The sequence below is a fragment of the Megalopta genalis genome, chromosome 3 (assembly GCF_051020955.1).
Source record: "Megalopta genalis isolate 19385.01 chromosome 3, iyMegGena1_principal, whole genome shotgun sequence".
Taxonomy (NCBI): Eukaryota; Metazoa; Arthropoda; class Insecta; order Hymenoptera; family Halictidae; genus Megalopta; species Megalopta genalis.
Window position 1 is genome coordinate 10,436,746 of NC_135015.1, and position 24,210 is coordinate 10,460,955.

Genomic DNA, 24,210 nt, shown 5'->3' on the forward strand with positions numbered 1-24,210 from the left:
AAAGAACGACCAACTAGAAACAGTTACGCGCCTGTTAGATACGCAGCGAGATAAAAAAAAAGAAGGTGGAATTAAGATAAACGTCGAATCCAGATAAACGCGATTAAAATCATCGAGAAAGGGAGCGAATTTTCGTTCAACTTCGGTCTTCGCAAATTGCTCGAGGAAAGTTTTTATATCGCCAAGGGATGCGCACTCTATTCATTAGGAATGTTCGCGAAGAAGAAACTTCCATTGTTCGGCCCTTTAAACGTAACTGTAATTCGAAACAGCCAGTCGTTTCTTACCGGAGCATCGTCGAGGAAGTCATTAACTAGATAGGAGACGCTGGTCAGCGTTCGAGTTGATTGCTGAAACGCGTGCCCCAGGACGAAACTCACGTGAAATCTGAAAGCGTGAAATCACGTTACTGGGCTTATAGGATTACGGGAATTAAAATCGAGCCGCTACCGCTGTCGCCATCGTCTTCGGCCCCGAGTCGTTTTGTTCGCGTGAACAAACGGACCAGTCTGGATCAAGCTTAATGCTCTTCTTATCACACCTGTGCAATGGCTAAGCAATGCTTTATCTTCCCGTTTACGCGCAACCCGCCGTAAGAAAACTCCGCAATCATCCTACTTGCGTAAAGATACGTTGGCGACGGGTTCCGGAGACGGTGGAATGTTTGATTAACGCTTGGATGACGGGGCAAAATAAATATCATTATTCGACCATCTAGTTTCCGATGATTAATTGAAACTGTCATAGGTATTTCACTTGGCATCAAGTAATCCTTTCAATAAAAACTGAACGAAGTTGACCAAAATTTCGGGCTGAAAATATCTTAAAAATGAACGATATAACAAGCGAAACATAAGGTGCCGATCTTCTATGTACCCCATTCATGATCTTAATGACAATATTAAACATTTAAATTGTTTCATTGCTATGGTAAAAGAAGAATCCGATGCTATGCGTCAACATTCTCGAAGAAATAGCTGATCGAACGCAGTAAATAAAGTCTCGATCAATGGTCCGTTGGAAATCTTTGCTACAGCCACGACTTCGATGTTTAGCGAGTTTTAGTAAAATTCTTTTGCCGGAACACTTGAAAAAACTCCAGCACGCATTTTCTACGAAAGTCTCGGCTGGTTAGTTTATACAATGGAGATTCCAGCTAACTCGCAGCGCGGATCGTTCGGATAGGAGTTCTCCTTTCCATACGGTAATCCGATGTTCTCTCTCGGAAAGGGGGTTAAATGGTTAAAATAAAACAGTCTAACGGTTCAGCTACGAAAGTTGGCGCGGAGCGGATCTGCGGAACCTTGACTACCGGGATCGGATCGCGTAAAGTATCACGGCGCAGCGGCGAGGAGGGTTCGTGACCTTTCGCAGCCTTTGAAAACTCGAGTGTCTGTATCAGATCTTATCGATACAGCTGGCAATCACCGTTGAACTTCGCCGGAGCCGATGATACCTGGCCTGGGTCGGCGGATCTCCTTTGAAAGCTAGAAAGGATAGAGGAGGCCTTCCCGACGTTTCACTGTTTAGTAGTCGTTCCCGGGAACACGTGATACGTCATGTTGTCCGGCTCCGCTAACGAGCTTAAATTTAATGGGAATCGTTTCAGCCGATCCGCGCCGACTCGTCGCGTCGCGTCCCGTCGGGAAGAAAAGGGAATTCCGAACGAAGCCGCTTTTCGATCGAGCCAACCGAACGGATCGCCCTAACATCGAATTAGCTTTCCTAAGGGCTACCTAAGGAAACCTTTGTGAAGCTCTCTCCTTCTTCGGAAGCTGCGGCACGTTCTTCTCTGTCGGATTCTCGGGTCGTAAAGACGATAGCGGTCGCGCGTTACAGCAACGGAACTATGATGAGATATTGAAAGATTTAATTAAACAGCTTCGTTGATGATCGTTGATTTCGGGGCGAACGAGTTCGAGTGGCGTACAATGGGGCAAAGCGACGAATTGTGTGAAAATCGAAGAACGACGAGTTTCTTTTTACGTTAAAGCTGAAATGTTGCAGAACTAGGAACGAATGCAGGAACTGTGGTGTGAATATTTTTTAGCATTGAGAAATTATGTTAAACTTAAAATATTCCAACAAAATTGTGATTTATCATGTAAATACAGTCGGATTTTTTTTATAACGTGTAATACATCATTTTCCGTTGATTATGACACACTGATTGCAAATTCGGTCGCAACATTCATCTATCACTCAAACAACAAAACTCTACTTCTTCTCTTAACAATTTCGAGGTAATAGTGTAATTTTTTAGAAGGAAAAGAATTTATATTTATCGTGTACCTGTATTTACAAAATCAGTTAATTGTATGATTATATTTTGTTTTTGATATATTTCGTTCTTTTAAATTATATTGTGATTCATATTTTTGCTGAATCTTAACATTAAATACTGTTCTTGCTTTTGTTCTACGAATTCTTTAACTTCTCTTCTTCTTCTCTCTGAATACATCACACACGGCTCCCATAACTTTACACATTCATTTAAGAAATCGTGTCTGCTTTAGAATGTCGCACGTTAAGAAAATACAACAAACCGCAACAAAATAAGAGAGACGTCGAATTGTATAAACTACGAGGACTGAAACACGTTGCATACAGATGGTGTTTTGTGTATATTTTCTGGAATGAACGTGTAACATATGCGAGATCTAAAACATTCACCCTTTTTTTTTTGCTATCTTTTCATCAGCCACTGTGTTGTAATTACAGTGTGAATGACTGTGTGAAAACTGCTGGTGGTACGCGAGAGTACTTACACGAGAAAATAAACGTGTAAATTAAACATCTCCATAATGTAGCGAATATGGGGCACAGATTAACGCTCTGATAGCGGTCCATTATGATTATTACACACAGTTAACGATGCTTAGAACCGTTTACGGCTTTATCAATTTTTCTAAAACATGCCTACTTCTTTTCATGGTAACGGAGCTGCAAAAATTTCAGTTACAATGCGAAAAATTTCAGTTCAATTATCCTCTTAAATATCGAAAAAAAACTTGATACGTTCTACTAAGAAGAACAAATAATTGTGAGTATGCTTAGGATCGTTTATAATTTTACTTGTCAATTTTTTGTTCAACATACTTTTTAAAATACTCCTTCCAAAGATGTTAATTGTTCTATAGACTTTAACACTAGAATTACCAAGTTTTATGAGTATAGTAAAATCTCCCTAATTTATTTTTAAATCTCCCTCAGTTTGTAATAAAAATGGAGGACAAATGGAGGTACGATTAATCGAGACTTGCAGCTCAAAGGAGCTTGCAGTAAAAAGGAGCCGCAATGCACGAATAATCGTATCTGCTCTTCCCAAATTGTCCATTTTTGTTTCCAATCCGAGCGTCAATTCGGGAGAATTTACTGTACCCACTTAAAGAATGTTTCTCAGAGAGTGCACGTTCCCCAACGTTTTTGCATTAGCAATGCACGTAGCTGGAACTTTTGCTCGATAACCCGACTTCAGCTGAATATTCATTGTACGCAAAGCTCTGTTCCTTGATGGCCTTCTCGTCAGAGCATATCGCGGTACAGCGTGGAGCTGTGAAAATCACGGATGCCGTGTGTACGCGCGGCGTACTTAAAAGACTAAATTGCGTCGGGGCAATTTGCGCGCAGCCTCTTCTTCATTTCGACAAAAGCGAAGTGTGCGGAGGTTGTAATTCGGTTAAGTTCGCTAAGTGCAGCCAACTATATGGACCGAATTGAAATTTCCCCGGGCCGTGGTTCTCGGCGTCTTCTGTGACAATAGACCGCCCTTGGGGACCGATATGCCGAGAATGGCTCTAATTACTGCTCCATCGACTAAAAGCAATCATTAAACCGTATTCGCTTGATCTAAGTGCGAAACAGTGCGCCGTTTGACCTAATTTATCGCTCGAGTGTTCATTCCTGAGCTACACACCACTTTTGGAATTCTGTGCACTTGACACCATTGGGATTTTCTACTTCACCATGGCGGACGCTTCATCGAATTTTTTGATTACTGTTCTCATTTTTCGCAATTTTATCATATTATGTCGAACGTTTTGTTAGCAAAACGACAATTCAAACACTCGATTATAGTTGTAGCTGGCGTGAAATTTTGATTTCTTACGTTACTTTTGAAAACACGGATTTTAAAATTTCGCAGCATGCTAAAGTACCTTTAACAATAAAATAATTCACGCGAAGCAGAACCTGCATAGATGTCGGTGGAAATATTTGTCGCATAATTTTAGAAATATTTCGAACTTTAAAGCGTTACGACGATTTTGAAATTGTAATAAAGAAGTGGGGTCGAGAACGTGGTTAAGTGTCGAACAATTTTCAGAGATTTTATGACCTCTCACCCCGGAAGTTGGTCGGGCTACGTTTACAGGAGACGCGCACTTGCATCCACAGGCGTGACGTAAATTAGCTTGAAACTTCACTGCAGGTGTTTCTTCCTTGTCGCAAACGCGAGACGTCTAAAATATTACTCGTTTTTTGTTTTGTTTCATCCCTGTGGAATATATTTAAAATATGTATTTCTCGTTTCAGAATCGACTCGTGTGCGTGGAGAAATATAACCCAACATGTTGCATTATAATTCAAAATGGAGATTCCAATGATACTATCATTATTTCTTGGTAAAGATTGTAACAATATTCGTTGGAATTTAATATAATATCGTATTATATAATATTAATACAAATATCTCGTACATAAATGTTGATTTCATTCAAACTTCCGAAGCAGAAATTTTAATCATATTTCATTTTCGTTCATGCAAATCGGTGTTCAGTTTTTGTAATTTAAGATCTAGTCGTTTTCTCTTGTTCCAAACGTGTTTTCCAATACAGTCTGATAATTTGAAATATAAAATGTACATCTTCGTGATATAGGACACAGGAATTTCCTTGAAAAAGCAGTTTCTGATTTTTTCTTTGTGAAAGCACGGAGAATGATATAAAAACGAGACGGAGATTTTTCACGCGGACCACCATAGCAGACGCTCCCATCCCCATAGAAAAGGTCATGCCTCCGGGGTCAGACTTTTACGACGTTTCAGGGTAATCTTCCAGATCGTGAAGAAAACGGGGAAAATTAAGTGTGCCTCCAGATAAACCAATTTGTCTACGATTTCTTCGCGTCGCGACAAACCCACCGTCGTCCGTAATTAACTCAACGCATTACCCAGAAATTAAATGCTCAATATTACGCGGTAAACAGTTTCCCAAGACTTTTGCCTCTTCTTTGCCTATTAAAAAGAAACTTACTCGAATTATCAATGTTATCAATATTAAAAACTGCGTTGATATATGGACAGTTTTTAAAGCAATCGTGTGTCCTTTCTTTGAAAATGAGTTACGCACCGCAAATATATTTTTATCATAGGATTTTGCGATCGATAAATCGATATAGCCGATTTCTTCATAAATCAACAATAGATAGCAGTACTTATATCGACCACGGAAATATAATTAACAAGTTTTCGATTAACATTAACATTAAAATTTAATATTGTGTTATACTACTCATTTGTACATATATTTTGATTCTTTTATCTTTTATATATTATATTTCTACTACTATTTCTTACTACTAACTAACTTTGATTTTTCATATTGCATTTCTACTTCTAATCTTTGAATAAGAAATTATATCTCTACATCAATGACTCATAGACCTACATGCCTAAAGCTCTATTTTGTTCGAATAAAAGGAGAATGATAATAAAATTGTACAAAGTGAATTGTTTTTTCTAAAAAGACATTTCTTTTACAGCTATTTTGCAAAAGCCTTATTTATCATAATTTTGATGCTTTATTATATTTATCATAATTTCGAAAGAAAGTGTAAAAACTGTGCGCGACATATAAAATGAATTGTCGTGTAAAATTGTCGGAGGAGATGGCGAAACCTGTTCGAAGAATAAGGTTTCCAATTCACGTGCGTTATTCACAAGCAAACCGTACCGAGATTTATCGCTTGTATTATATCATCAATTCCGAGACCGCGGGTACTTATCTAATTTTTTAATCGATCTGGAACAAGACTACGCGGGAATTTTGTAGCTCACGTTACCCTGACTAATTCGCCAAGCAGCCGCGATAAACGCGTTAAAAGAACAAAACGAGCGTAAACGGGTAGGTTATTTAAGGGGCTCCGAACGTGTTAATCAACGGCAAATTAAAATTCCGCGGTAATTGAAGTAGCGCGTGTACTATATCTGCTTGGTCTACACTGGAAACCGAAGGAAGCAGTTCGCACGGCCAGCTCCGCGTGCTATATATTACCCGCCGGTAATTTCGTAATGAAATTGTCGTCCCGATACGATAATTATCGCGCATCTGGTGAAGCCGATCCGCCTGATTATCGAGATCCAACGAAGATTGTAACCAAAGAGGGGGAATGTGTGCGAACGCGCACCGCCGGGTAGTTTATCCGATCTGCCGGAGCGGGTAGTCAAGTATTTACGAAGTTCTGATCAGTTTCTGCCACATAAATCATATCGGTGTGATCGTTCCACTTGGTTCGTAGTTATTACGCGGAGGTATGATTAAGCACATGTTGCATGCGCTAGCCGACCTTATTGGTGCGTGTTCAGGTAATATATGGTCCTATATTCTGGGAAATAAATGGAATACACACAAGTGAAAACACGGCCCAACGAATTCTCTGCGAATTCTCTTAGCCCACTCAATGAAGCGATTAATTACTAGATGTTTAGACACAATAAAATCTTCGTTCAACTTTTATTACTCTGATTTTTATACCAGCTCCATCCTGATTTTTCGAAAATGATTTATGGAAATGGGAATTCCTATAAAACATTTATACGATAGATCAGCTTTTCTCGGCTCTTCGAAACATATTTTCGAAGATGTATCTTGCAGATCTGGTCCTATTAGTATAACAGCGAGATACTTTATTGAAATCGTCAAAGGCAACGATTTACATACTCCGGATCAAAGTGAGCCAATAAATCTTGTAGTACACATCTTTTTAACGCGAATGTTATTCTTTTCCAACAGAATTTATATTTGCAAACCCTGTAATGACAAGGCAAACATTCAGTTTGTAAATTTATTTCATGCGATTTTTTTTAAAAATGCGCACATTCATCTTCCGAAAAGTCAAACGTGATTTTTCCTACCCGATAGCGAATGCTGTTTGACGGTGAAACATGGAATGCAAACGGAAAAACTGTTCCGAATTGAAAAACAAACACGGAAGGAATATGTAAAAAGGTTTTTGTAAAACCACGTACTATGTATAAAGATCAGATTACTCTGTCCCATAAACTTTGTTTCGGGACTGTGAATCTCTTCTGACAAAGATGTTTTAAATATTAAAGAGATTAATTTACTCTATAATGATTAAGACACTTTCTTTTTTAATTTTACTGTTACTTGGAGTGATAAAAACAATAACTTGCCTCTAACATGTCCAAAAAAAATTTAAGTTATTCGGTACAGTTTTAAAAATGTTTTTGCGTTTTATAAGTTTTACTTTTTGCCAGAGGTTGTATAACGCATCGGAGCGAAATCGAAAGCGTAAAATCTGTGGTTCGAAGAGCTACGGAAAATCCAGGAGACGTAGAACATCGATTATACGACGGTTAATCGCTAATTACAGCGATTCCCTCTACGAAAACAACCCGAGGCCTCAGCCGTGGCCAGCCACAGCTTAATAACAGGAATCGATCGAGAAATTTCAGACGGTGGCTGAACAAGGTTATTAACTATCGAGAGGTTATTCGATCGATCTGACACGCTATATTCCGCTCGCATTTAACGACTGCTGCTCGTATCCAGTCCATCAAATCTCGTATCTCGTAAAATAATCGAATGTTCTTTAAAATCGCTTGATTTCAATCGTTTTTTCGTGTACGCGACGATAATGCTACCCCTGCGTTTCCATTTACGTACAATTTCGTTACCGGGCTGCAATTTTTATCACATCGACACCCGTTAATTACGGTGCACCCACCGTTTCTTATTCGTAACATTAAATTCTAAATTGGATGAAAAAGTTGCGGCGAACTTTCCAGATTAAATGTTATTTCATGTTTACAGTCGAAAGTGGGCAATCGCCTTGATTCCAACAATTTCGAATTTGGTATGTAATTCCATTCTCAGAAATTAGTCGAACACGTTCAGTAATTATACAATTTTCAACTTCGAAAGTAGTCGGAAAGTAATCTCGTTTGTTTACCAACAGAGGCATTAATTGTCTTTTTTAACTAGTCAACTTCATTCTAGATCACTATTAGACTGCGAAACAGAAATGAAATTAAAATATACTTCTCCTTTCAGTACCTCTAATAAATCGAAGAAAAGATAGCAACGATCTTCAATTTTTCTAATGTGTTTACATTTTGATATTTTATTCAACCATTTTTATCATGAATGCATAAAATCCGCGATCTAGCCATTACATATTTTGACAGCTAACATTTCAAGAATTATTTGTAAAAAATACAGTTATATTTTTATTGCAATTCACATTTTACGTTCTTGTTACAATAAATGGAATGTTTTCCCGCTTGAAACTTATTCCTCGTTCCGTTGTCTATTCAACAAATACTCATTCATTTAGTTAATTAAACGGTTTCATTTCTCATGTAAAAAAAAAACGTACCAATTCGATCTAAGAAGTTGTTCGAAGCCTGAAACATCTTAAAGTTTTCGGAACGTCGCTACGCTTCACTTTCGACTGGTTTCTCTATGGAGAATCATCTGTTTCTGGACTCTATCGCCAATAATGGGTCACTTTGTGTGTATCAGTGTGCGACATGAATGACCGCGCCCGGGTACTCGTTAATACACGAATGAAGGGACATCAAAGTGTAGGTATTTAATTAGTACCTTCAACGTTAATGACCGAGTATCAGAATAAATTATTCTGGCGACATTTATCGGCTATGGCATGATGTACGGTCGTTTCAAGGGAAACACTTCATTGAAATTGAATGATATTACAATATATATAGACCGAACCAATTTATCGGGGGCTCGATCAACTTTTAAATAGAGTCGAAACATTATGAAAATTTACGGAACTCCTGGCTTCGCTTAACTTCAGACATTCATCCTGGATGATCCGAGTACATAAAAATCAGTTGAAAAACTCTGTATGTCATTGTTTTAGAATTGTAACGCTTTAAACCGTGAATAGGTCAACGAAGACTTCGAACGTCGCACTTCATTTACAAATAGCCATACTTAAAAGAAAAATACAATAATTCTGCATTTAATCCATTTTCTACTATTTACAACAGATACGAAATACATTTAGTTGAAACTGAAGCAACTGTGTTATACGTCGTTGCTTTAGAATTGTAATGCTTTAACCCGTGAATGAATAGGTCATAAGGTAGAAACATACTAATGTCACGTCACGCGTAATCATGTGAAATCATGTGACTTTGGAAGAGTGTGAGCATGCGTATCGCTATTGTGTCAAATCTGTTCGAAACAGATCGGTATCACGTCACGCTGTTCATATATATATTGTCACGCGTGGACGGATTTCATTCTTATAATTTCACGTGATTTCACTTGACATGACATAAGTATGTTTCTGCCTTTAAAGCTTCGAATGTCATGCTTTGTTTCGTACGAGCAGCGATACATAAAAAGAAAATGCAATAATCCTGTCTTTAATCTATTTTAATTGTCAACCAAGATTTAAATAGTTACTATTTATAACAAGTATCATATGCAAGTAATCTCGAATTCGTACTGATTTATTTTCATTTGACATGTAAAATAATGATTACAGTAAATCCTCTTCAATTGTCCCTCAGCTTGTAAAAAAATGGATAATTTGGAAAGAGGAGAGGCTGGAATAATTGTATCTCCTCTTTACAAATTGTCCATTTTTATTTACAAGCCGAGGGACAATTGGAGAGAATTTACTGTATATAGAATAGAATTCTTTAATTCTATCACCTTATTTATTCTTTGTATAAAATTGTACATTTTATTTTTTACTGTACACTAGAGGATTTTTCCCGTTAATATCAATAAACTATTGTTACTGTTATTATTATAATTCTATCTTTCGCAAAACCGGGTATAGAAATGTTACATAAAAATCCTGAGTCCACAAATCACTGTTTCACAACGTAATCGTTTCGATTGAAAAAGAGTTCGATGTATCCGATGAAACGGAGCAGTGTAACGGATTAATCGAGCCGCCAGCGTGGCGAATTAATTAATGCATCCACAGAAGCGAAATTACTTTTGCCGGCAACCCAATATTTCGATTCGCCGAGGAGGCTGAGCGAAGAATACCGAGCGAGTCCGAGGAGTAGTACATATCAGCGAAAGCGGAAAATAAAAGCACACTCGACGCGCGGTTCGACACACGGATTATTGGGTCGAGTGATTGTATACGAGCAAAGCCGAGGGAAGAAGGGTCGTTAAAATTGCAACTTCCTTGCCGATTGCCACCCTGCTACCCCCACAGTTTTTTCTTCTCCTCCAGCTCCTTCTACGGTCTTTCGATCCGCGCCACCGCGGCCTTTCAATTATTCCGTCATTTTCAAGAAGTCACGAAGAAGAACGACGGTGCATCGTGCTCGAGTAGAGGAAGTTACGGCACGATTCTTCTCGAGATACATCTTCGGTTCTCTCTCTCTCGAGAAATTCAATGGACAGCCGTGTTCGATACGACGCGACGCCCCGCGCCGCGCCGCGCCGCGACGGCCAATCTGCGAGCTGAAGAAACCGGGCAAAGCGGAAACGAGGAGGTCGCCGCGGGAAAACTGTCATCGTTTACTGAATGGTGACACGTGTCTCCGTTGTCTCCTGTCCGTGTGAATGCGCCCGTTACCCGTTATCAAGATATACACGCGAAATCTCCTCTTCTTTCCCGTCGACGGAGCTCGACGCTGAGACTTTTCGACCCTGCCAATCGATATTCAGGTGTCACCGATAGTCCGCGCCGTGGCTGAATAATTTGCGGAGACGAAGCCAGCGATGACATCGAGTATTTATGTCGTAAGTTGGTTCGGGTCTCGTTCACAGAATTCTCATGTAGTGGACCAACGAGGGTTTAGAGATTGGGATGAATCTGATAGAATTTGCAAATGAACTTTGGAGAATATTGCGCTGCCTAAATAATTTCTTGTTGCTCGCGAGTGCTGCCGACAGTGGGCACGATTTTATGTATTATAACTAGACTGCGGACGTTTATGCAAAATCGATTGTACAGAAGAATAGTTGAACAAAAACGTATCTCTTCTTTTAATAGTTTCGATAGATTCAAAATAATGTAAACATATTCTGAAATTCTCCTGCATTTCGTTTACTCAATTTTTCCTATAAATGCATAAAATCTGCGGTCTGGTTGTGACGTCGACAATGTATTTTTTAAAACTGTTCAATACCTTGACCGTTTTTATTGCCGACGCCACGGCTCGAAAGAAAGAGGAAGCACCTGTGTTTCGCAAGGCAAAACGTGTCCGACGTATTGATTTCATTTAAGGGTGGCTATAGTCTGTACCTAGCCTAGATAATATGCGAAGAATTGCTAAGCCATAATGCTTATGGCAGAGGAATGAGAGAAAAAAATCCAGTTCCGACTTCTGAATTTATGAATTAGAAGATAGCTGGGAAAGAGCGTTCTGATAATTATCTAATAATTATATAGAGTGGGCCGAAATTCGTGGTAGAACCGAGCAGGGGATGATTCTACGTGAAAAAATAAGAACAAATTTGAGTATGACATTAACCAAGGCTCCGTTTTCGAGAAAATCGACTTTAAAGTTTGTTCATCTTTCTAAAGGATTTAGTCGTCGTCTGACTAGGATTTAGTCGTCGTCTGTATTTCTGACAAAGGAGAATTTATTCCAATTATATACGAATTAATTGCGGTTTTTATGAATTTATGAAATCAATTGACAAATCCGATATAAAACTGTAAAGACATTAGAAAAATTTAAGGATATTGTCACGTTATTTTCATCTTGTTACAATTATTAAAAGAGAAAAGACATTTTCGTCCCACTTATTACGTTTCGTACAATTAATCCTTTGCACTAGGAAAATTTGTATTTTGGAAAAATGAAATATATATTGGTACAATGTAGTTTTAGAATCCTCTAATCACAAAATAAACTGTCGACTCTATGAACCATTTTCAATGAACCAATTTCTTCCGCAGTCTAGTTTTAAATAATCAAAATAAAGTTTCTCTCAATAATGGCAAACATTTTAATGAAAATAATAATAGTTTCAAACAGTTTGATTATAACAACCACGACCCCTGATCAAATAAATTCTATTATTTCTTTTCTGTGTGAAATTGCAACTAGTTATTTCTACCACAAATGCATAACATTCGCAGTCTAATTACAAAAGTCTCGCGTATATATTTAGAAAATGTAGCGTCTCAAACTTCGAACCGGTGGAGCCGTAGTCGTTCCTGTGCGCGGTTAATTAGACGGGATTTGAATGTAAAAGATGAAGCAAGAACTAGCCGGCGGACGGTCGACTAAACCAACGTGTGTATATCTGTTTCAGTGTGCAACTGCAATTTTCACGCGAGAAAGTGCATATTCAACATGGAACTGTACAAGCTGTCGGGTCGTGTCAGCGGAGGCGTTTGTCTGCAATGCTGGCATTTTACAGCAGGAAGACACTGTCATTATTGTCGGGAAGGTTACTACAGAGATCCAGCGAGATCGATCACGCACCGTAAGGCTTGCAAACGTAAGTAGTACTCTCTGACAGACATTAATCACTGCTAATTTCGTGGAGGCTATCACTGCTGATCTATTAATCAGGCATTACTTGTTGAAGTTTACTTGCATGCTGGTGTACGATTCATTGAAATTATGCTGAAAATCACGATTCATTTGAGACGCCCGACGTACGCGCGAAAGTAATCGCTAGACGGAATCGACGTCGAGCAATTAATCAGATTGAGTCACGATATATTATCTGGTTCGATATGTTTGCGATATTAACAACTGGGACCACGTCGCAATTACGGGTAACAAATTTTATCGGACTGTAAGAGCGCATTTGTGAGAGCACCAATATTTTTTATGATGGTGTGATAATTGCATTCCTTCTCGGATCTGAAACTGGTATTCTCACGTTAGAAGACTCTCTGTATAACTGGTTTTGAACAGAGAGATGCATCATTGACCGAGGGTTAATAACACGAGAGTCATTCAATAACTAAGGAGACAAACGGCTATTGTCTTAATACGATTTGTTCACGGAATTTCTCTGCTGCAGTTCAACTTTTTGTCCTATCGTTTCACTATTCTCGTGAGACCACGATCATACATCTTACAAAAATATTGCGTTTAAAGAAACGCGTGTACTTTTCAAAGAAATTTCAATAGCTAACTTAACAATTTTAATGATTTAAAAACAACATGTTCCGATATTCTTCTGATGGTTCTTCGCCAGACGTGGGCAAATGTATTCGAAAAAGTATTGGAAACGGTTAATGAAAGTACTCTTGCTTCCATGAAATTCTATTTCTTACGATTAACTTTCAACAAACCTCTAGAAAAAGTGCAAACACATATTGTTTCGGAAAATCAGCTTCTTCTTATATTTCCTTAGTTAATGAATCTAATTGGATCATTTAGCATCTTTAAACAATGTACATATCTCAAATGCAAAATATGCCCGCAGTTGCTTGGGCGGCAAAATTTCATGGAAATAATGTTCAAGTGTCACATTTTACATACAATAAGGAAAATATTTATTTCAATATAAAATATACACTTGAAATACTTATTGTACATATGTAAAATCAGCGAAGCATTTCAACTGGTATTCCATTTAATACAGAAATAAATAACTATTTCAAATGGAGGATATGTAACGCAGTTGAGAGAAATAGTATTTGCACAAGTACATTTGCATTTCTTAGTTGAAATATCTTTACCCAAGTCGGTTTTTTTCCTGCTCCGTATTCCATGTTACCATTTTTCACGCAAACCCATGAAATGCGCAGTGATCAGGACAGCTTAATACACTCGATTACGGTGAATCGGACAGTTAGCAAGCGGGGTCGGTGTTTGCTCTCACGTTCGTTCCGCGAGTGGAATCCAGTTATTACCCCGTTATTACTATTAATTTCATCTGTTTCCCGGTACTGTTACAAAGTGGCTACCAGCGGGGATTATCCCCCCGTCCCCTATCTTCGGGCTCTAAGTTCGATTTATGTAGGTTCGTCTAGGACCAGAAGAACTTCTACGCGGGGATAACGATCTCCTGGCGCGAGAAAGCATGCCGGAACGTATTCATGCTCGCGCCGCGCCGCTCTGTGCCGCGATGCGGTGCACCGTGCAGTCCACCACCGTGTGCATCCACTGCACATACGTTGTGTTCACGTACTACATTCCATTCGTGTGATTGTAACACAGTAGATTTGTTGTCTAGTACGTTCGCGGCCGCGGACGATCCTCCGCACCTACTAAATTAGTTGTTCACCATGAATTACGATAGAACTGATATCACGCTCGTTGACACTTCACTATCGACGCGGGCAGATTTCTTTTATCAATGCGACGCTCCCTTATGCTCTATAGTTTCTTCTGCTCTTCCTTTTACCATTGTCCTCGTTACATCGTTAAAACATCCTAGCGCGTTCAACTTAAAGAACCAGTTACACTATCGTGCATAAGTATTTGGACACTTGCACATTATTGTAAAAATGTGAGCTATGGTACGACCCCCTTTTACAAATTTGACTCGAGACGCCTATATAATGGCGTTATTTGTGTGAAATTGATTTCGCGGTAGGACGTTTAAGTTTGTTCGCTACAAGTGAAAGTTCATATCAAGTCTTTCGTATGAACTGAATGAAACTAGCTCTATGAAATGTGAAACGAACTTCTAGACCAACCTAACGGATTGTTTTCGAACAAACTATACATTAGCTTGTCCAGATTCATGGTCTTCGTTGCATTCAATTCACAACCTAATATTTATATTGACGAATACAATTTTACTCGACGCTATCGAATAAATATCCAATCGAATAACAATTGATTCAAAGAATTTACTCGAATAAGAAGTTATCTGTTATTCGAATAAGTATTTATTCGCTAGAAATTGATTCAGAGAACAATCGATTTGTACAACATTGATAGAATATAAAGTGTTCTCTTCGTAATTTATGCATTAATTTTGTGTACCGATAGTTATCTAACAGTCATATAAAAACTAAAAATCACCAGTTGAGAATTTATTAAAAAATTGATCAAAAGCGACAACAATTTTATCCGTGATGCACGAAATTGTCGAATAACATGGAATAACTGCTTCTAAAGTTATTATTTAAATAAAAATTGCCGAGCTTCCTTTACATGCAGCTCAATCATTGAAAAGCCTATTAAATAGGCTTCCGGTAAATAAGGCGTTAAATACGTCTTTATCGTATCGACGATACGATAACAATACTTCTAACAAGCATAGTACAAAGCGAATCGTTCACGCAAGAACGAATATTCCAGAACGGATGTCCATAATCATAACACAAAGGTAATTATGCCACAGATGTCGTGGTGATCTATTCCTATCTGTTCGACGCGATTCTGCTATCGCGATCTCTCAATCTACCACCCATAAAAAATCTCGCAATAAAAATATTTTTACTGTTTCAACGAACAGTCACATATCTCAGCAGTTGTGCGGCATTTCCGACGAACGACGCGAAGCATCTTAATATTTCTATTTATAGGCCGCAAGAAGGTGCTCAAAAAGAATTTTAAAAAGCGCGTGCACGCGTGCACGTGCAAGTAACAAGCTTCCCTCGCGACGATTACAAATTACATCGATAGAGTGGAGGAATCGACGCGAGTACGTAGGTGCGGCGCGCTGGGTTCCTCGTGGCCGCGCTCCGGCGAACACGTTACCCCGAACACGATAAAATTGAACAGACTTTAAACCAGTTACCGTGATGTTAATTACCTTCTCAAAGGCGTCGGTTCCCGTGGCAGTTCGGCGGATTTAATTCGCGACGAAAGCCCCGGGGTTACGTTTCATAGGCGGAGAGAAATGAGAGGACGCGACTCGACGTGGCGGCGACGTCGTCCGCGCGTCCCACGCAATTCCGCGTCGATGGGTGGCTTCTTCGCTCTAGGTACTAATTTATGAAAGTTCTACTATCCTAAGACGACGTTAAATCTTCTTTCCGTGCCGCGAGGGCTCTCGGTGAGTGTCGTGTCTCGTTGTTATCTTAACGGCTGCCATGGCTGCTAACGAGAATACAGACTGTTCGTTATCTTCGCAGCGAGAGCACGCGCAAGCCCTCGGCACGACACTTGTATTTTATATGCGAGCCAGAGACACTGGCAACCATGGGCACAAGGAAGCCACGATTGCACCATATCCCTGGCTATGAGTTGTTAGCTCGGAACGCGTTTAATTACCCTCGGCCAACCCTCCACGCGCCTTTTCGCTCCTCGGATTTTCTCCGAGTACGACCGCCTGATTCCGAAGCGTTCCCGCGGGAGTCGATTTCAAATTTCGACGCTTCTCAGCCAATGTCGCACAACGGCACCTTTCTTCGAAATGTTTTATACTTTTTAGAACATCGAACGCAATTCGATATTTTCAAATATCGCGCACGGTTGTTGAGATGTAGTCCGTCAAAGTTGATTAATTCTCGTGCTTCGTTATTTTAATATTTAATGTGCCGTGCTAGAGTTTATCCTTAAAGAAACCATTTGTAGAACGTTTTGCCAGTCAAATATATGTTGCAAAGATGAACACACAACTCCTCGATATGTTCTAGATCGTTGACATATTATAACATAACAATGTCATATCATGATAACAATGTTATAATATATGCTTGAATTAACAAATTTATTCAATCATTTTCTATGTAAGAGTTTTGATAATTTCAACAATATTGAAAGAAACAATGTATAATTTTGTATGGCTCCATGTGCTTTCATTCTCAGGTTTCGATGACAGAACTTTGTATCGGTTTAGAAGAAATGATTGACATTCATATTTAGTAGACGATACTTTGACATGCATATACAGGGTGACCAGGAAGGTTTGGGACCAAACTAATACTACGTGTTACTGAGGTCAAATAGATGGAAAATTGTTAACGTAAATCTATGTCTGAAAATGCTTTAGTAAAAAAATATAAGTTTTTAAAGACATTCACGATTTATTGTAGCAGTTATAAGAAATGTTCGAAAATTCCTCCCACTGCAAGAATCCAGGCTTCTATTCGTCGAATTAGTGATTATCGAACTCTTTCAAATATTCCACCTTTATTGAAAATAATAGTAAATACACTTGAGTACATTCCCAAAATTGATCTTCCATTTCTATAGTGTTTCTATAAACCGACGCTTATATCAATTTCGAACGCTTATATCTTTTCAATAATGCATTTCCGGACCCAAGCGTACACGAACATTTTCATCTATTTAACCACAGTAACGCATAATATAAATTTGATACCAATCTTTCTGGACAACCTGTATATAGTGTCGCCGTATCGGCGACATCCGAGTACAAAAGGTTAATCCACATACGTGAAGCTGGTTATCTTGCGAAGTAAGGTGCAACGAAACGCGGCACACGCAGAAGAACAAGAACTCGATGAATCTGCATCTTCGCCAGCAAACAACCGAGGTAAAAAACCTTGACAGCCCTAGCCCAGTCAACGCGTTAAAGAATTACCTACTTTTCCGATGCACTGTGTGTCACCGTCCCGAACCTGTTCACGGTTAGCTGGCAGACGACGACGAGCCGTACCTCGCGAAGCGTAATTCGGAGGACGGCGTGCAGGCAGAGGTTGCATCTCGGCGAAAGCGCGGGGATTAGTAAACGTAGGAGCGTCCACGGGAAGAGGCGAGCAAACAGCGAAAGCAAGGAAAGAGATCCGCTGGCACTTAAAGACGCAAACGAAGGATGCTCTTCTCGGCTCGCCGTAGAGAATGCATTTTTAAAAGAGGGAAAAATGAAGTGCAATCGAGACGGTAGAAGAGCGTGCTCTCGCTCGCGTCTTCGAAAGGCATTCGTCCATTTACCTCGCCGTGCAACACTAGCAACGGCATCAGCGTCGTCCTCTACCCAGGCGTCGCGTCGCGTCGCGTCGCGGCGGCCGGCGTCGCGTCTCGTCGTGTCGACCGGCGTCGCCTCGCAACGTTGCATCGAGTGTCGGTGCCATTTCCACGGTTAGTGAACTCCGAATGGCTCCCAGAGGCGAGCCCTCTCAATTTTGTGCTCGTAGTTTCCAGCACACGGAAAATACGGCCCTGTCGGCTGCCGCGCACTGTCAGGTCAGGCAACTGCTGCTCGTTTCGAGATTTCCACCGCGACGAACGACGCGACGAGCCTCGCGCCCGCTTTCTCTCTCTTCCTCTCTCTTGCTCTCTATCTTGCTCTCTCTACCTATCTATCTTTCTCTCCATCTTTCTCTCTTTCCCCCGGGTCGGTCTCCGTCCCTCTCCTTTCCATAATCGTCGTTCACCTCTTTCTGCCCTGCCGCCATCCCTCTCTCCTGCCGCGCCGCGGTGAATTACCCGGGAAATTTGTTGCCTCGTCAACGAACCAACAGCCGTATCTAATGTCGTTGTGAGGTGACCCGTGGATGCCTGCCTCTGCCTCTGGCTCTGGCTCTGCATCTGCGCCCATGTCGTCCGATTTCTTCTTTTCGAATGCTAAGCAGAGGTGTTCGATTTCGATTCGATTCTTCAGAAAATCGATCGGCTCTTCTGGCTGAAAGACCGATCATTTGGATCTATTCTTCGGTGTTTGATATTGTACAGAATTGATTCTTTGATGCAACAATCGAATGTCTTGTTTTTTATGAGAAACAATTGTAACTGGTCAAAGCATCGATCAAACTGCTCGACGTGTAGGCTCTTTTGGTCTCCTATCGTATACACGAGTCTTTTCTTTTTACATCCATTGTTTTATAGCCATTTTTACGACATCTGTTTTCACATCGATTCATTGGTTTTGATTTTTAACAGCTTGACTCGTAATATCATGCCACACTCGTCGTGAATTTTTGGAACAAGGTCTACTAAAACCATATTTAGATAAGAGACCCAATTATCGATAATAAGAATGATATGACAAAGAGTTATAAAGAACAAATTTTTAATATGACATTTGATATTCTACTAATTGAATGAAATCATTTAAGCATTCCATTTGTTTACTGCAAGTTCTAAAAAAATGATTAGAAGATGTTAGTTGTGTGTTTGCTTTTCGCTTAAAAAAAATTTGGGATTTATCAGTACTTGGGTCATGATTAACTTGCCATAACTAGCTTTTGAAGTATCGATAATTGGAACATTTACATTATTTTCATTTTTCATTAATCTCGCATGAAATTAAAGTCTTCAACGTTCTGAAAATAATTAGTTGCATAACTGGAGAACTAAGCAACATTGAATGCAAGGAAAAATTGATTTTTACGTAAATTTCAGCTGAAAATGTACAGATGAACAAAAAGTTAATAAATAGAAATTTATTAATGAAAAGCAACTGCTACCCAACGTAGTTCTGAAAGAAATCGTAATGCGAGGGGTTATAAAGGGTCGATCATTCTCGCATCGACTTTTGCAAAATCGGTTCTTCGATTTCGATTTTTTAAAATGGATTCGAGAATCAATTCTTCGAGGAGAAACGAACCTCCCTAATGGTAAGGTGGCCGAACCGCGTCGCCCGATCGGCATCTGTTCTCCGTCCACTCGGTCCTCTTTCTCGTTTTCTCCCCCATCGGCTTTTTAACGCGTTCGAATGGCGAGCGCCGACGACGCTCGCTGCCCGATTCATATTTTCATACATATTTATGGTCACCGTTCCTACGGTTTTATTCTTCTCTTTGGCATCGCCTGATCTGGAGCACGCCTGCGGAGCATCGTCGCTGGCATTTTACATCCGCGACGCTTTCGGATTTCTATTTTCCAGCGCGGTGTTTTTATCTCGCCTCCGGATCGCCGCGATAAATTGCAGGCAGGGTTTGACGCACTCAGAATTATCGGAGTGATTTAAGTCGATGTCGCGGGTTACGCTGGAGAGAACGACGATGGTTTCATCGGCGACGCTCAAGGATTGTTCATTGAGCGGGTTTCGTATGTACATAGTTGGCGAGCTACGGAGCAGCTGGGACACTCGGAAGATTGGGAGAGCTCTGTCGCGTTATTTGTAACTTGCTAGAAGCGTCGAGGGAAAAGAGTCATCTCTATGTCGTTTTGGTTTCTTGCAATCAGCACGTTTTCGTTCTGCAAGAAAATACACGGTCCGTTGGTCAATGTTGACCGCTGGACGAACCATTATCGTCGGGATTGCGACGATTAGATCTTTGTCTAAAAATAAAATCTAAAAATAAGAAAATTTACATTTACTTTGTTGCTACGTTTATTTGAGATGAGATGGCAGAATTTAATTTCCACTTTCAAAGAAGGAATAGTCCAACAGCATCAAATTCGACATTTAATTATTCAACTCTCTGTGGTTAAAATAGTTGAAGAACTGGTATTTTTGGAAAGAAAAGAATGACTAATGGATCTACATGAAGTGCTTTAAAAAACTGTATTTTGAAAGATTACTATAGAAAAGATCCATCACCGGAGAGTTAATTGTTAACCAGTTAACTGTTGAAATTTCTTTGAAAAGTGTGTAAGTTTTTGTATTTATATTGTATATATTTGATTTTCTTCATATTTTGTTTAAATACAACACTTTTATAAAATATATAATTTAATCAGAGAATGTACAGTAAATTCTCCCTGGAAGTCCCGGAGCTCGGAATTGGAAACGGTAATCGGCGGACACTCGAGCACGATTCTTCAAGCCTCGCGGCTCGTTTTTATAGAAACTCGGGGCAGTCGGCAGAAAAGGCAATGGCCAGCATGCTGGTGTACATTAATATGAATACTAGAATAAAAACGATGACATAACTTTTTATTTCTAATTTTTTGCTACGATTCGGAGACTATTCGGAGGCCACATGGCACGATTCGAAGGCAATTCGGAGGCCGGTTTGACCGACACCGTCAACCCTTAGCATCGACATAGCAATAAATTACACAGGCGTAGCATTAGCACAGGGAAATTCACAGAAACCCGAAATTTGGCCTTCTAGAGAAGATTTACTGTGCCCTTGTTAACCAGTTAGCTGTCTTTGACGAGTATACTCGTCACGAAGAAAGGGCAACATTTTTGTTATGACGAGCTATACTTGTCAAAAACAGCTACATAACTGGTTAACTGCTGTGGTGAAATGCAATTACGTTGACCAGCAACCAGCGGACACGTACATTTTATAAAAGTCAAAATTTGATCATCACATCTACACGATTACTTTCGTCCAAACAATAGGACATCGCATTATGAAATTCAACGGAAAGAAAGGCTAGAGCGGCGTTTAACGTTATTTATTACTAGGAAGCGAAGTTATGACAATCTTAATACCGTCTGGGGCACTCCTAGACGCAACTGTAAGTACTTAAGGGTTAACTTCAAGAGATATATTATGTACATTCTACATGCAACGCGCGTAACTGAAACAGGTGGTCAAACTGGAAACACTAGGGTATCTCATGAACCATTACAGATACGAAAAGATTCTTAAATACAGAAGATGTTTGATATGGAGTGAAACATATTATGTGTTGTTGATTGGTTTTTTATACATCAGACAATTTGAGAAGTCAATTTAACTTTTTAAATAGATCTCAGAGCAAAATGTTGACGTTGATTGTGTAAAAATTTGTCCTAAAATATGAACGAAAACTTGCCTAAAATTAAATAGAGCAAACAAACGATTATTAAAATATATCGAATCTTTAAATAATAAACTGTAATTATAATAAACTGTAATTATAATAAACTTAAATTATAAGCTGTATATGCCATAAACGCTTCAATTCTACAATCTGCGAATGGCTTATGGTAGTAACCAAGGGCTACCAGACAGGGTTTGATGAGTAAGGGTGAAATGATTGGAGCACGTTGCCATAGAAGAGTAATCTGACTAGCTATACTACGAGTTACGAGATAAATTGTAGACCATAAATGTCGATTAGTACGGGTATCTTAATTGTTTGAAAATTTGTGAAACTAAATATTTTACATCAACGAACACGGTATGTTATAATAATAACATTTTACTAAATCTAATGTTTCACAATTCTTTAATGACTAGACTGCGGATTTTATACACTTATAATAAAAATGATCAACGAAACAAACTGTAAAAACATTCGAGAAATTTATGAATGTCTCTACATTCTTCTCAATCTATTAGAATTATTAACAAAAGAAATACGTTTACATTTAAGTTACATGTAACACAATTTAATAAGAAAATTTGTAGTTTGCATACAAAGCTGCCACGCCAAAATTCGGCGATCGAACAGTAACCAAGTAGAAAATTTAAAACGTAACGAGAGAGAGTTAATAATCCAAGGTGTGAACGTTTGAAAAAATCACAAGTGCCGGAAATCTCATTTATCTCGCTTTCCTTTACTCTCGCTTCTTTTTTTTCGATTCTGATATCGTTCATCGTTGGATTGTTATGCTCCCCGTTGGGGAGCCAGAGCCTGTATGTGCACACAGTGGCTGGTAATATTAGAAACTTCCCCTGTTTGTACAGCACGCGCGGCCATACCGGGACGATACGTTTCAACTGTATCCAGCCCCGAAAGCTTCGCCCCGTGTTGATTTTAACCCCGGTGACACCCTCCGGCAAGGGTTGTCTCTCAAACAGAATCGGTCACTGAGACATTCGTGATCCCTCTCTGGGCAATCTTACTGGTTTTTCCACTTCGTCAAGGGTTCGGCCACAGTTCAATCTGGAAGTTTCCGGGACACTCGATTTTTCCTGATCGAAACTTGTACGTTCCAGTATTTGTTCGGAAAACATACGTACATCTGGCAGACCTGTATTTAACTTCAACATTTTTCTAGCAGAAGCAAATTCAAGACTGAATTTCGTGTAAAGGATCTATTGTTTCTTAGACTTCGTCGTTTTTCTTTTTTTGCTTATACACTAATGAAGGAAATAGTGGAACGATGCTCAAAACATTGTATCTGTGTTAAGAAATGAAGAAAATATTATTCGGTTGACGGGTGAAAGATAAAGACCAACGAATGAAATTTTATGCGACACTATCGAATAAATTATCCAATCGGATAACAATGTACTTGGATAGATATTTATTCGAATAAGATTTTAATCGATTAAAATTTATTCGAATTCATTCAAATAAGAATTCATGCAAATAAGAATTCATTCAAATAATATTTCATTTCTCAAAGCCATTTGATTGTAATTAGTGTGCCCATATATTTACCGAGTAGCGGAAGAAATTATTCATTTGAAGAGAAATAGTCGAATTTCACTTCGACTTACTGAAAATAGTCTGTCAGACAATAAAACAATAGCAGTAATACTAGCAATAATATTAAATATTTCTCTATTTTGTGCTAGCTTATTATAATTTGATAACACAGATTCACGGTGCTATTTAAAATATACGCAACCTGATGACTTTATCTTGATAATTATTTTGTCCACTAACAACGCAAACTGACAATTTTGTCCACCGAAGATGCAGACAAAATTCCATACGAATGTTCTTACAAGAGATCCGACAGAAGATTTCGACAAAATCCAAAGAAAGCAAAATTTACTTTTCTCCGCTGCAAACAGTGTCTCGCGAAAGTCCGCAGCCAATAAGCCGGAACACAGATTCGCCGCGAAAATAAAGCGGCAAGGCCAAATAGAGAGAGCTAAGAAAACAAAGCGGGAGATGTTCGAAAAAAAGAAGGTGGCGAGACGAAGAAAGCGCGAACGAGGAGAGAAAATAAACGACATACATACATAGGAACGACCGAAGTGAATAAGAAAACAGACGAAAGGGGCCCAAAGGTGCGGAAACAGGGACGAACCTCGAGCGAAGTGAGCAAAGTATCGTTTGCAACGAAGACGACGGAGACGAAAAAAGAGAGAGAGAGAGACAGAGACAGAGAAATGTTGGACTGATGAAAAGAAGTCGTGGACATACACGTGTTACTCGAATAAAGAAAGCTCCATCGTTTCCCATGGAAGCGTCTTTATTATCTCACTAATTACGAAATAAATCATTATCCGACCGGAGTAGAAACAGCGTTCGCGTGGCAATTTTGAGCCGTAAACGAAGAAAATCCGCAATCGAATCGCGACGGTTCTTCAATCGACACAACCACTTTTCCACTTAATCGCCGC

At 39.3% G+C, this 24,210-nt stretch overlaps 1 protein-coding gene across 3 annotated transcripts in view; it reads left to right on the plus strand.

Moving 5' to 3' along the window:
- Positions 1-24,210, plus strand: part of LOC143259126 (netrin-1) — a 213,104-nt gene that overhangs the window by 106,400 nt on the left and 82,494 nt on the right. For all 3 annotated transcript variants that reach the window (XR_013032929.1, XM_076519994.1, XM_076519993.1), the window contains exon 2: positions 12,510-12,698. Coding sequence is in view for 2 of the 3 variants with exons in the window: in XM_076519994.1 (XP_076376109.1) it covers positions 12,510-12,698 (189 nt within the window). In the remaining variant the exon portion in view is untranslated. The remainder of the gene's footprint in view (positions 1-12,509; positions 12,699-24,210) is intronic.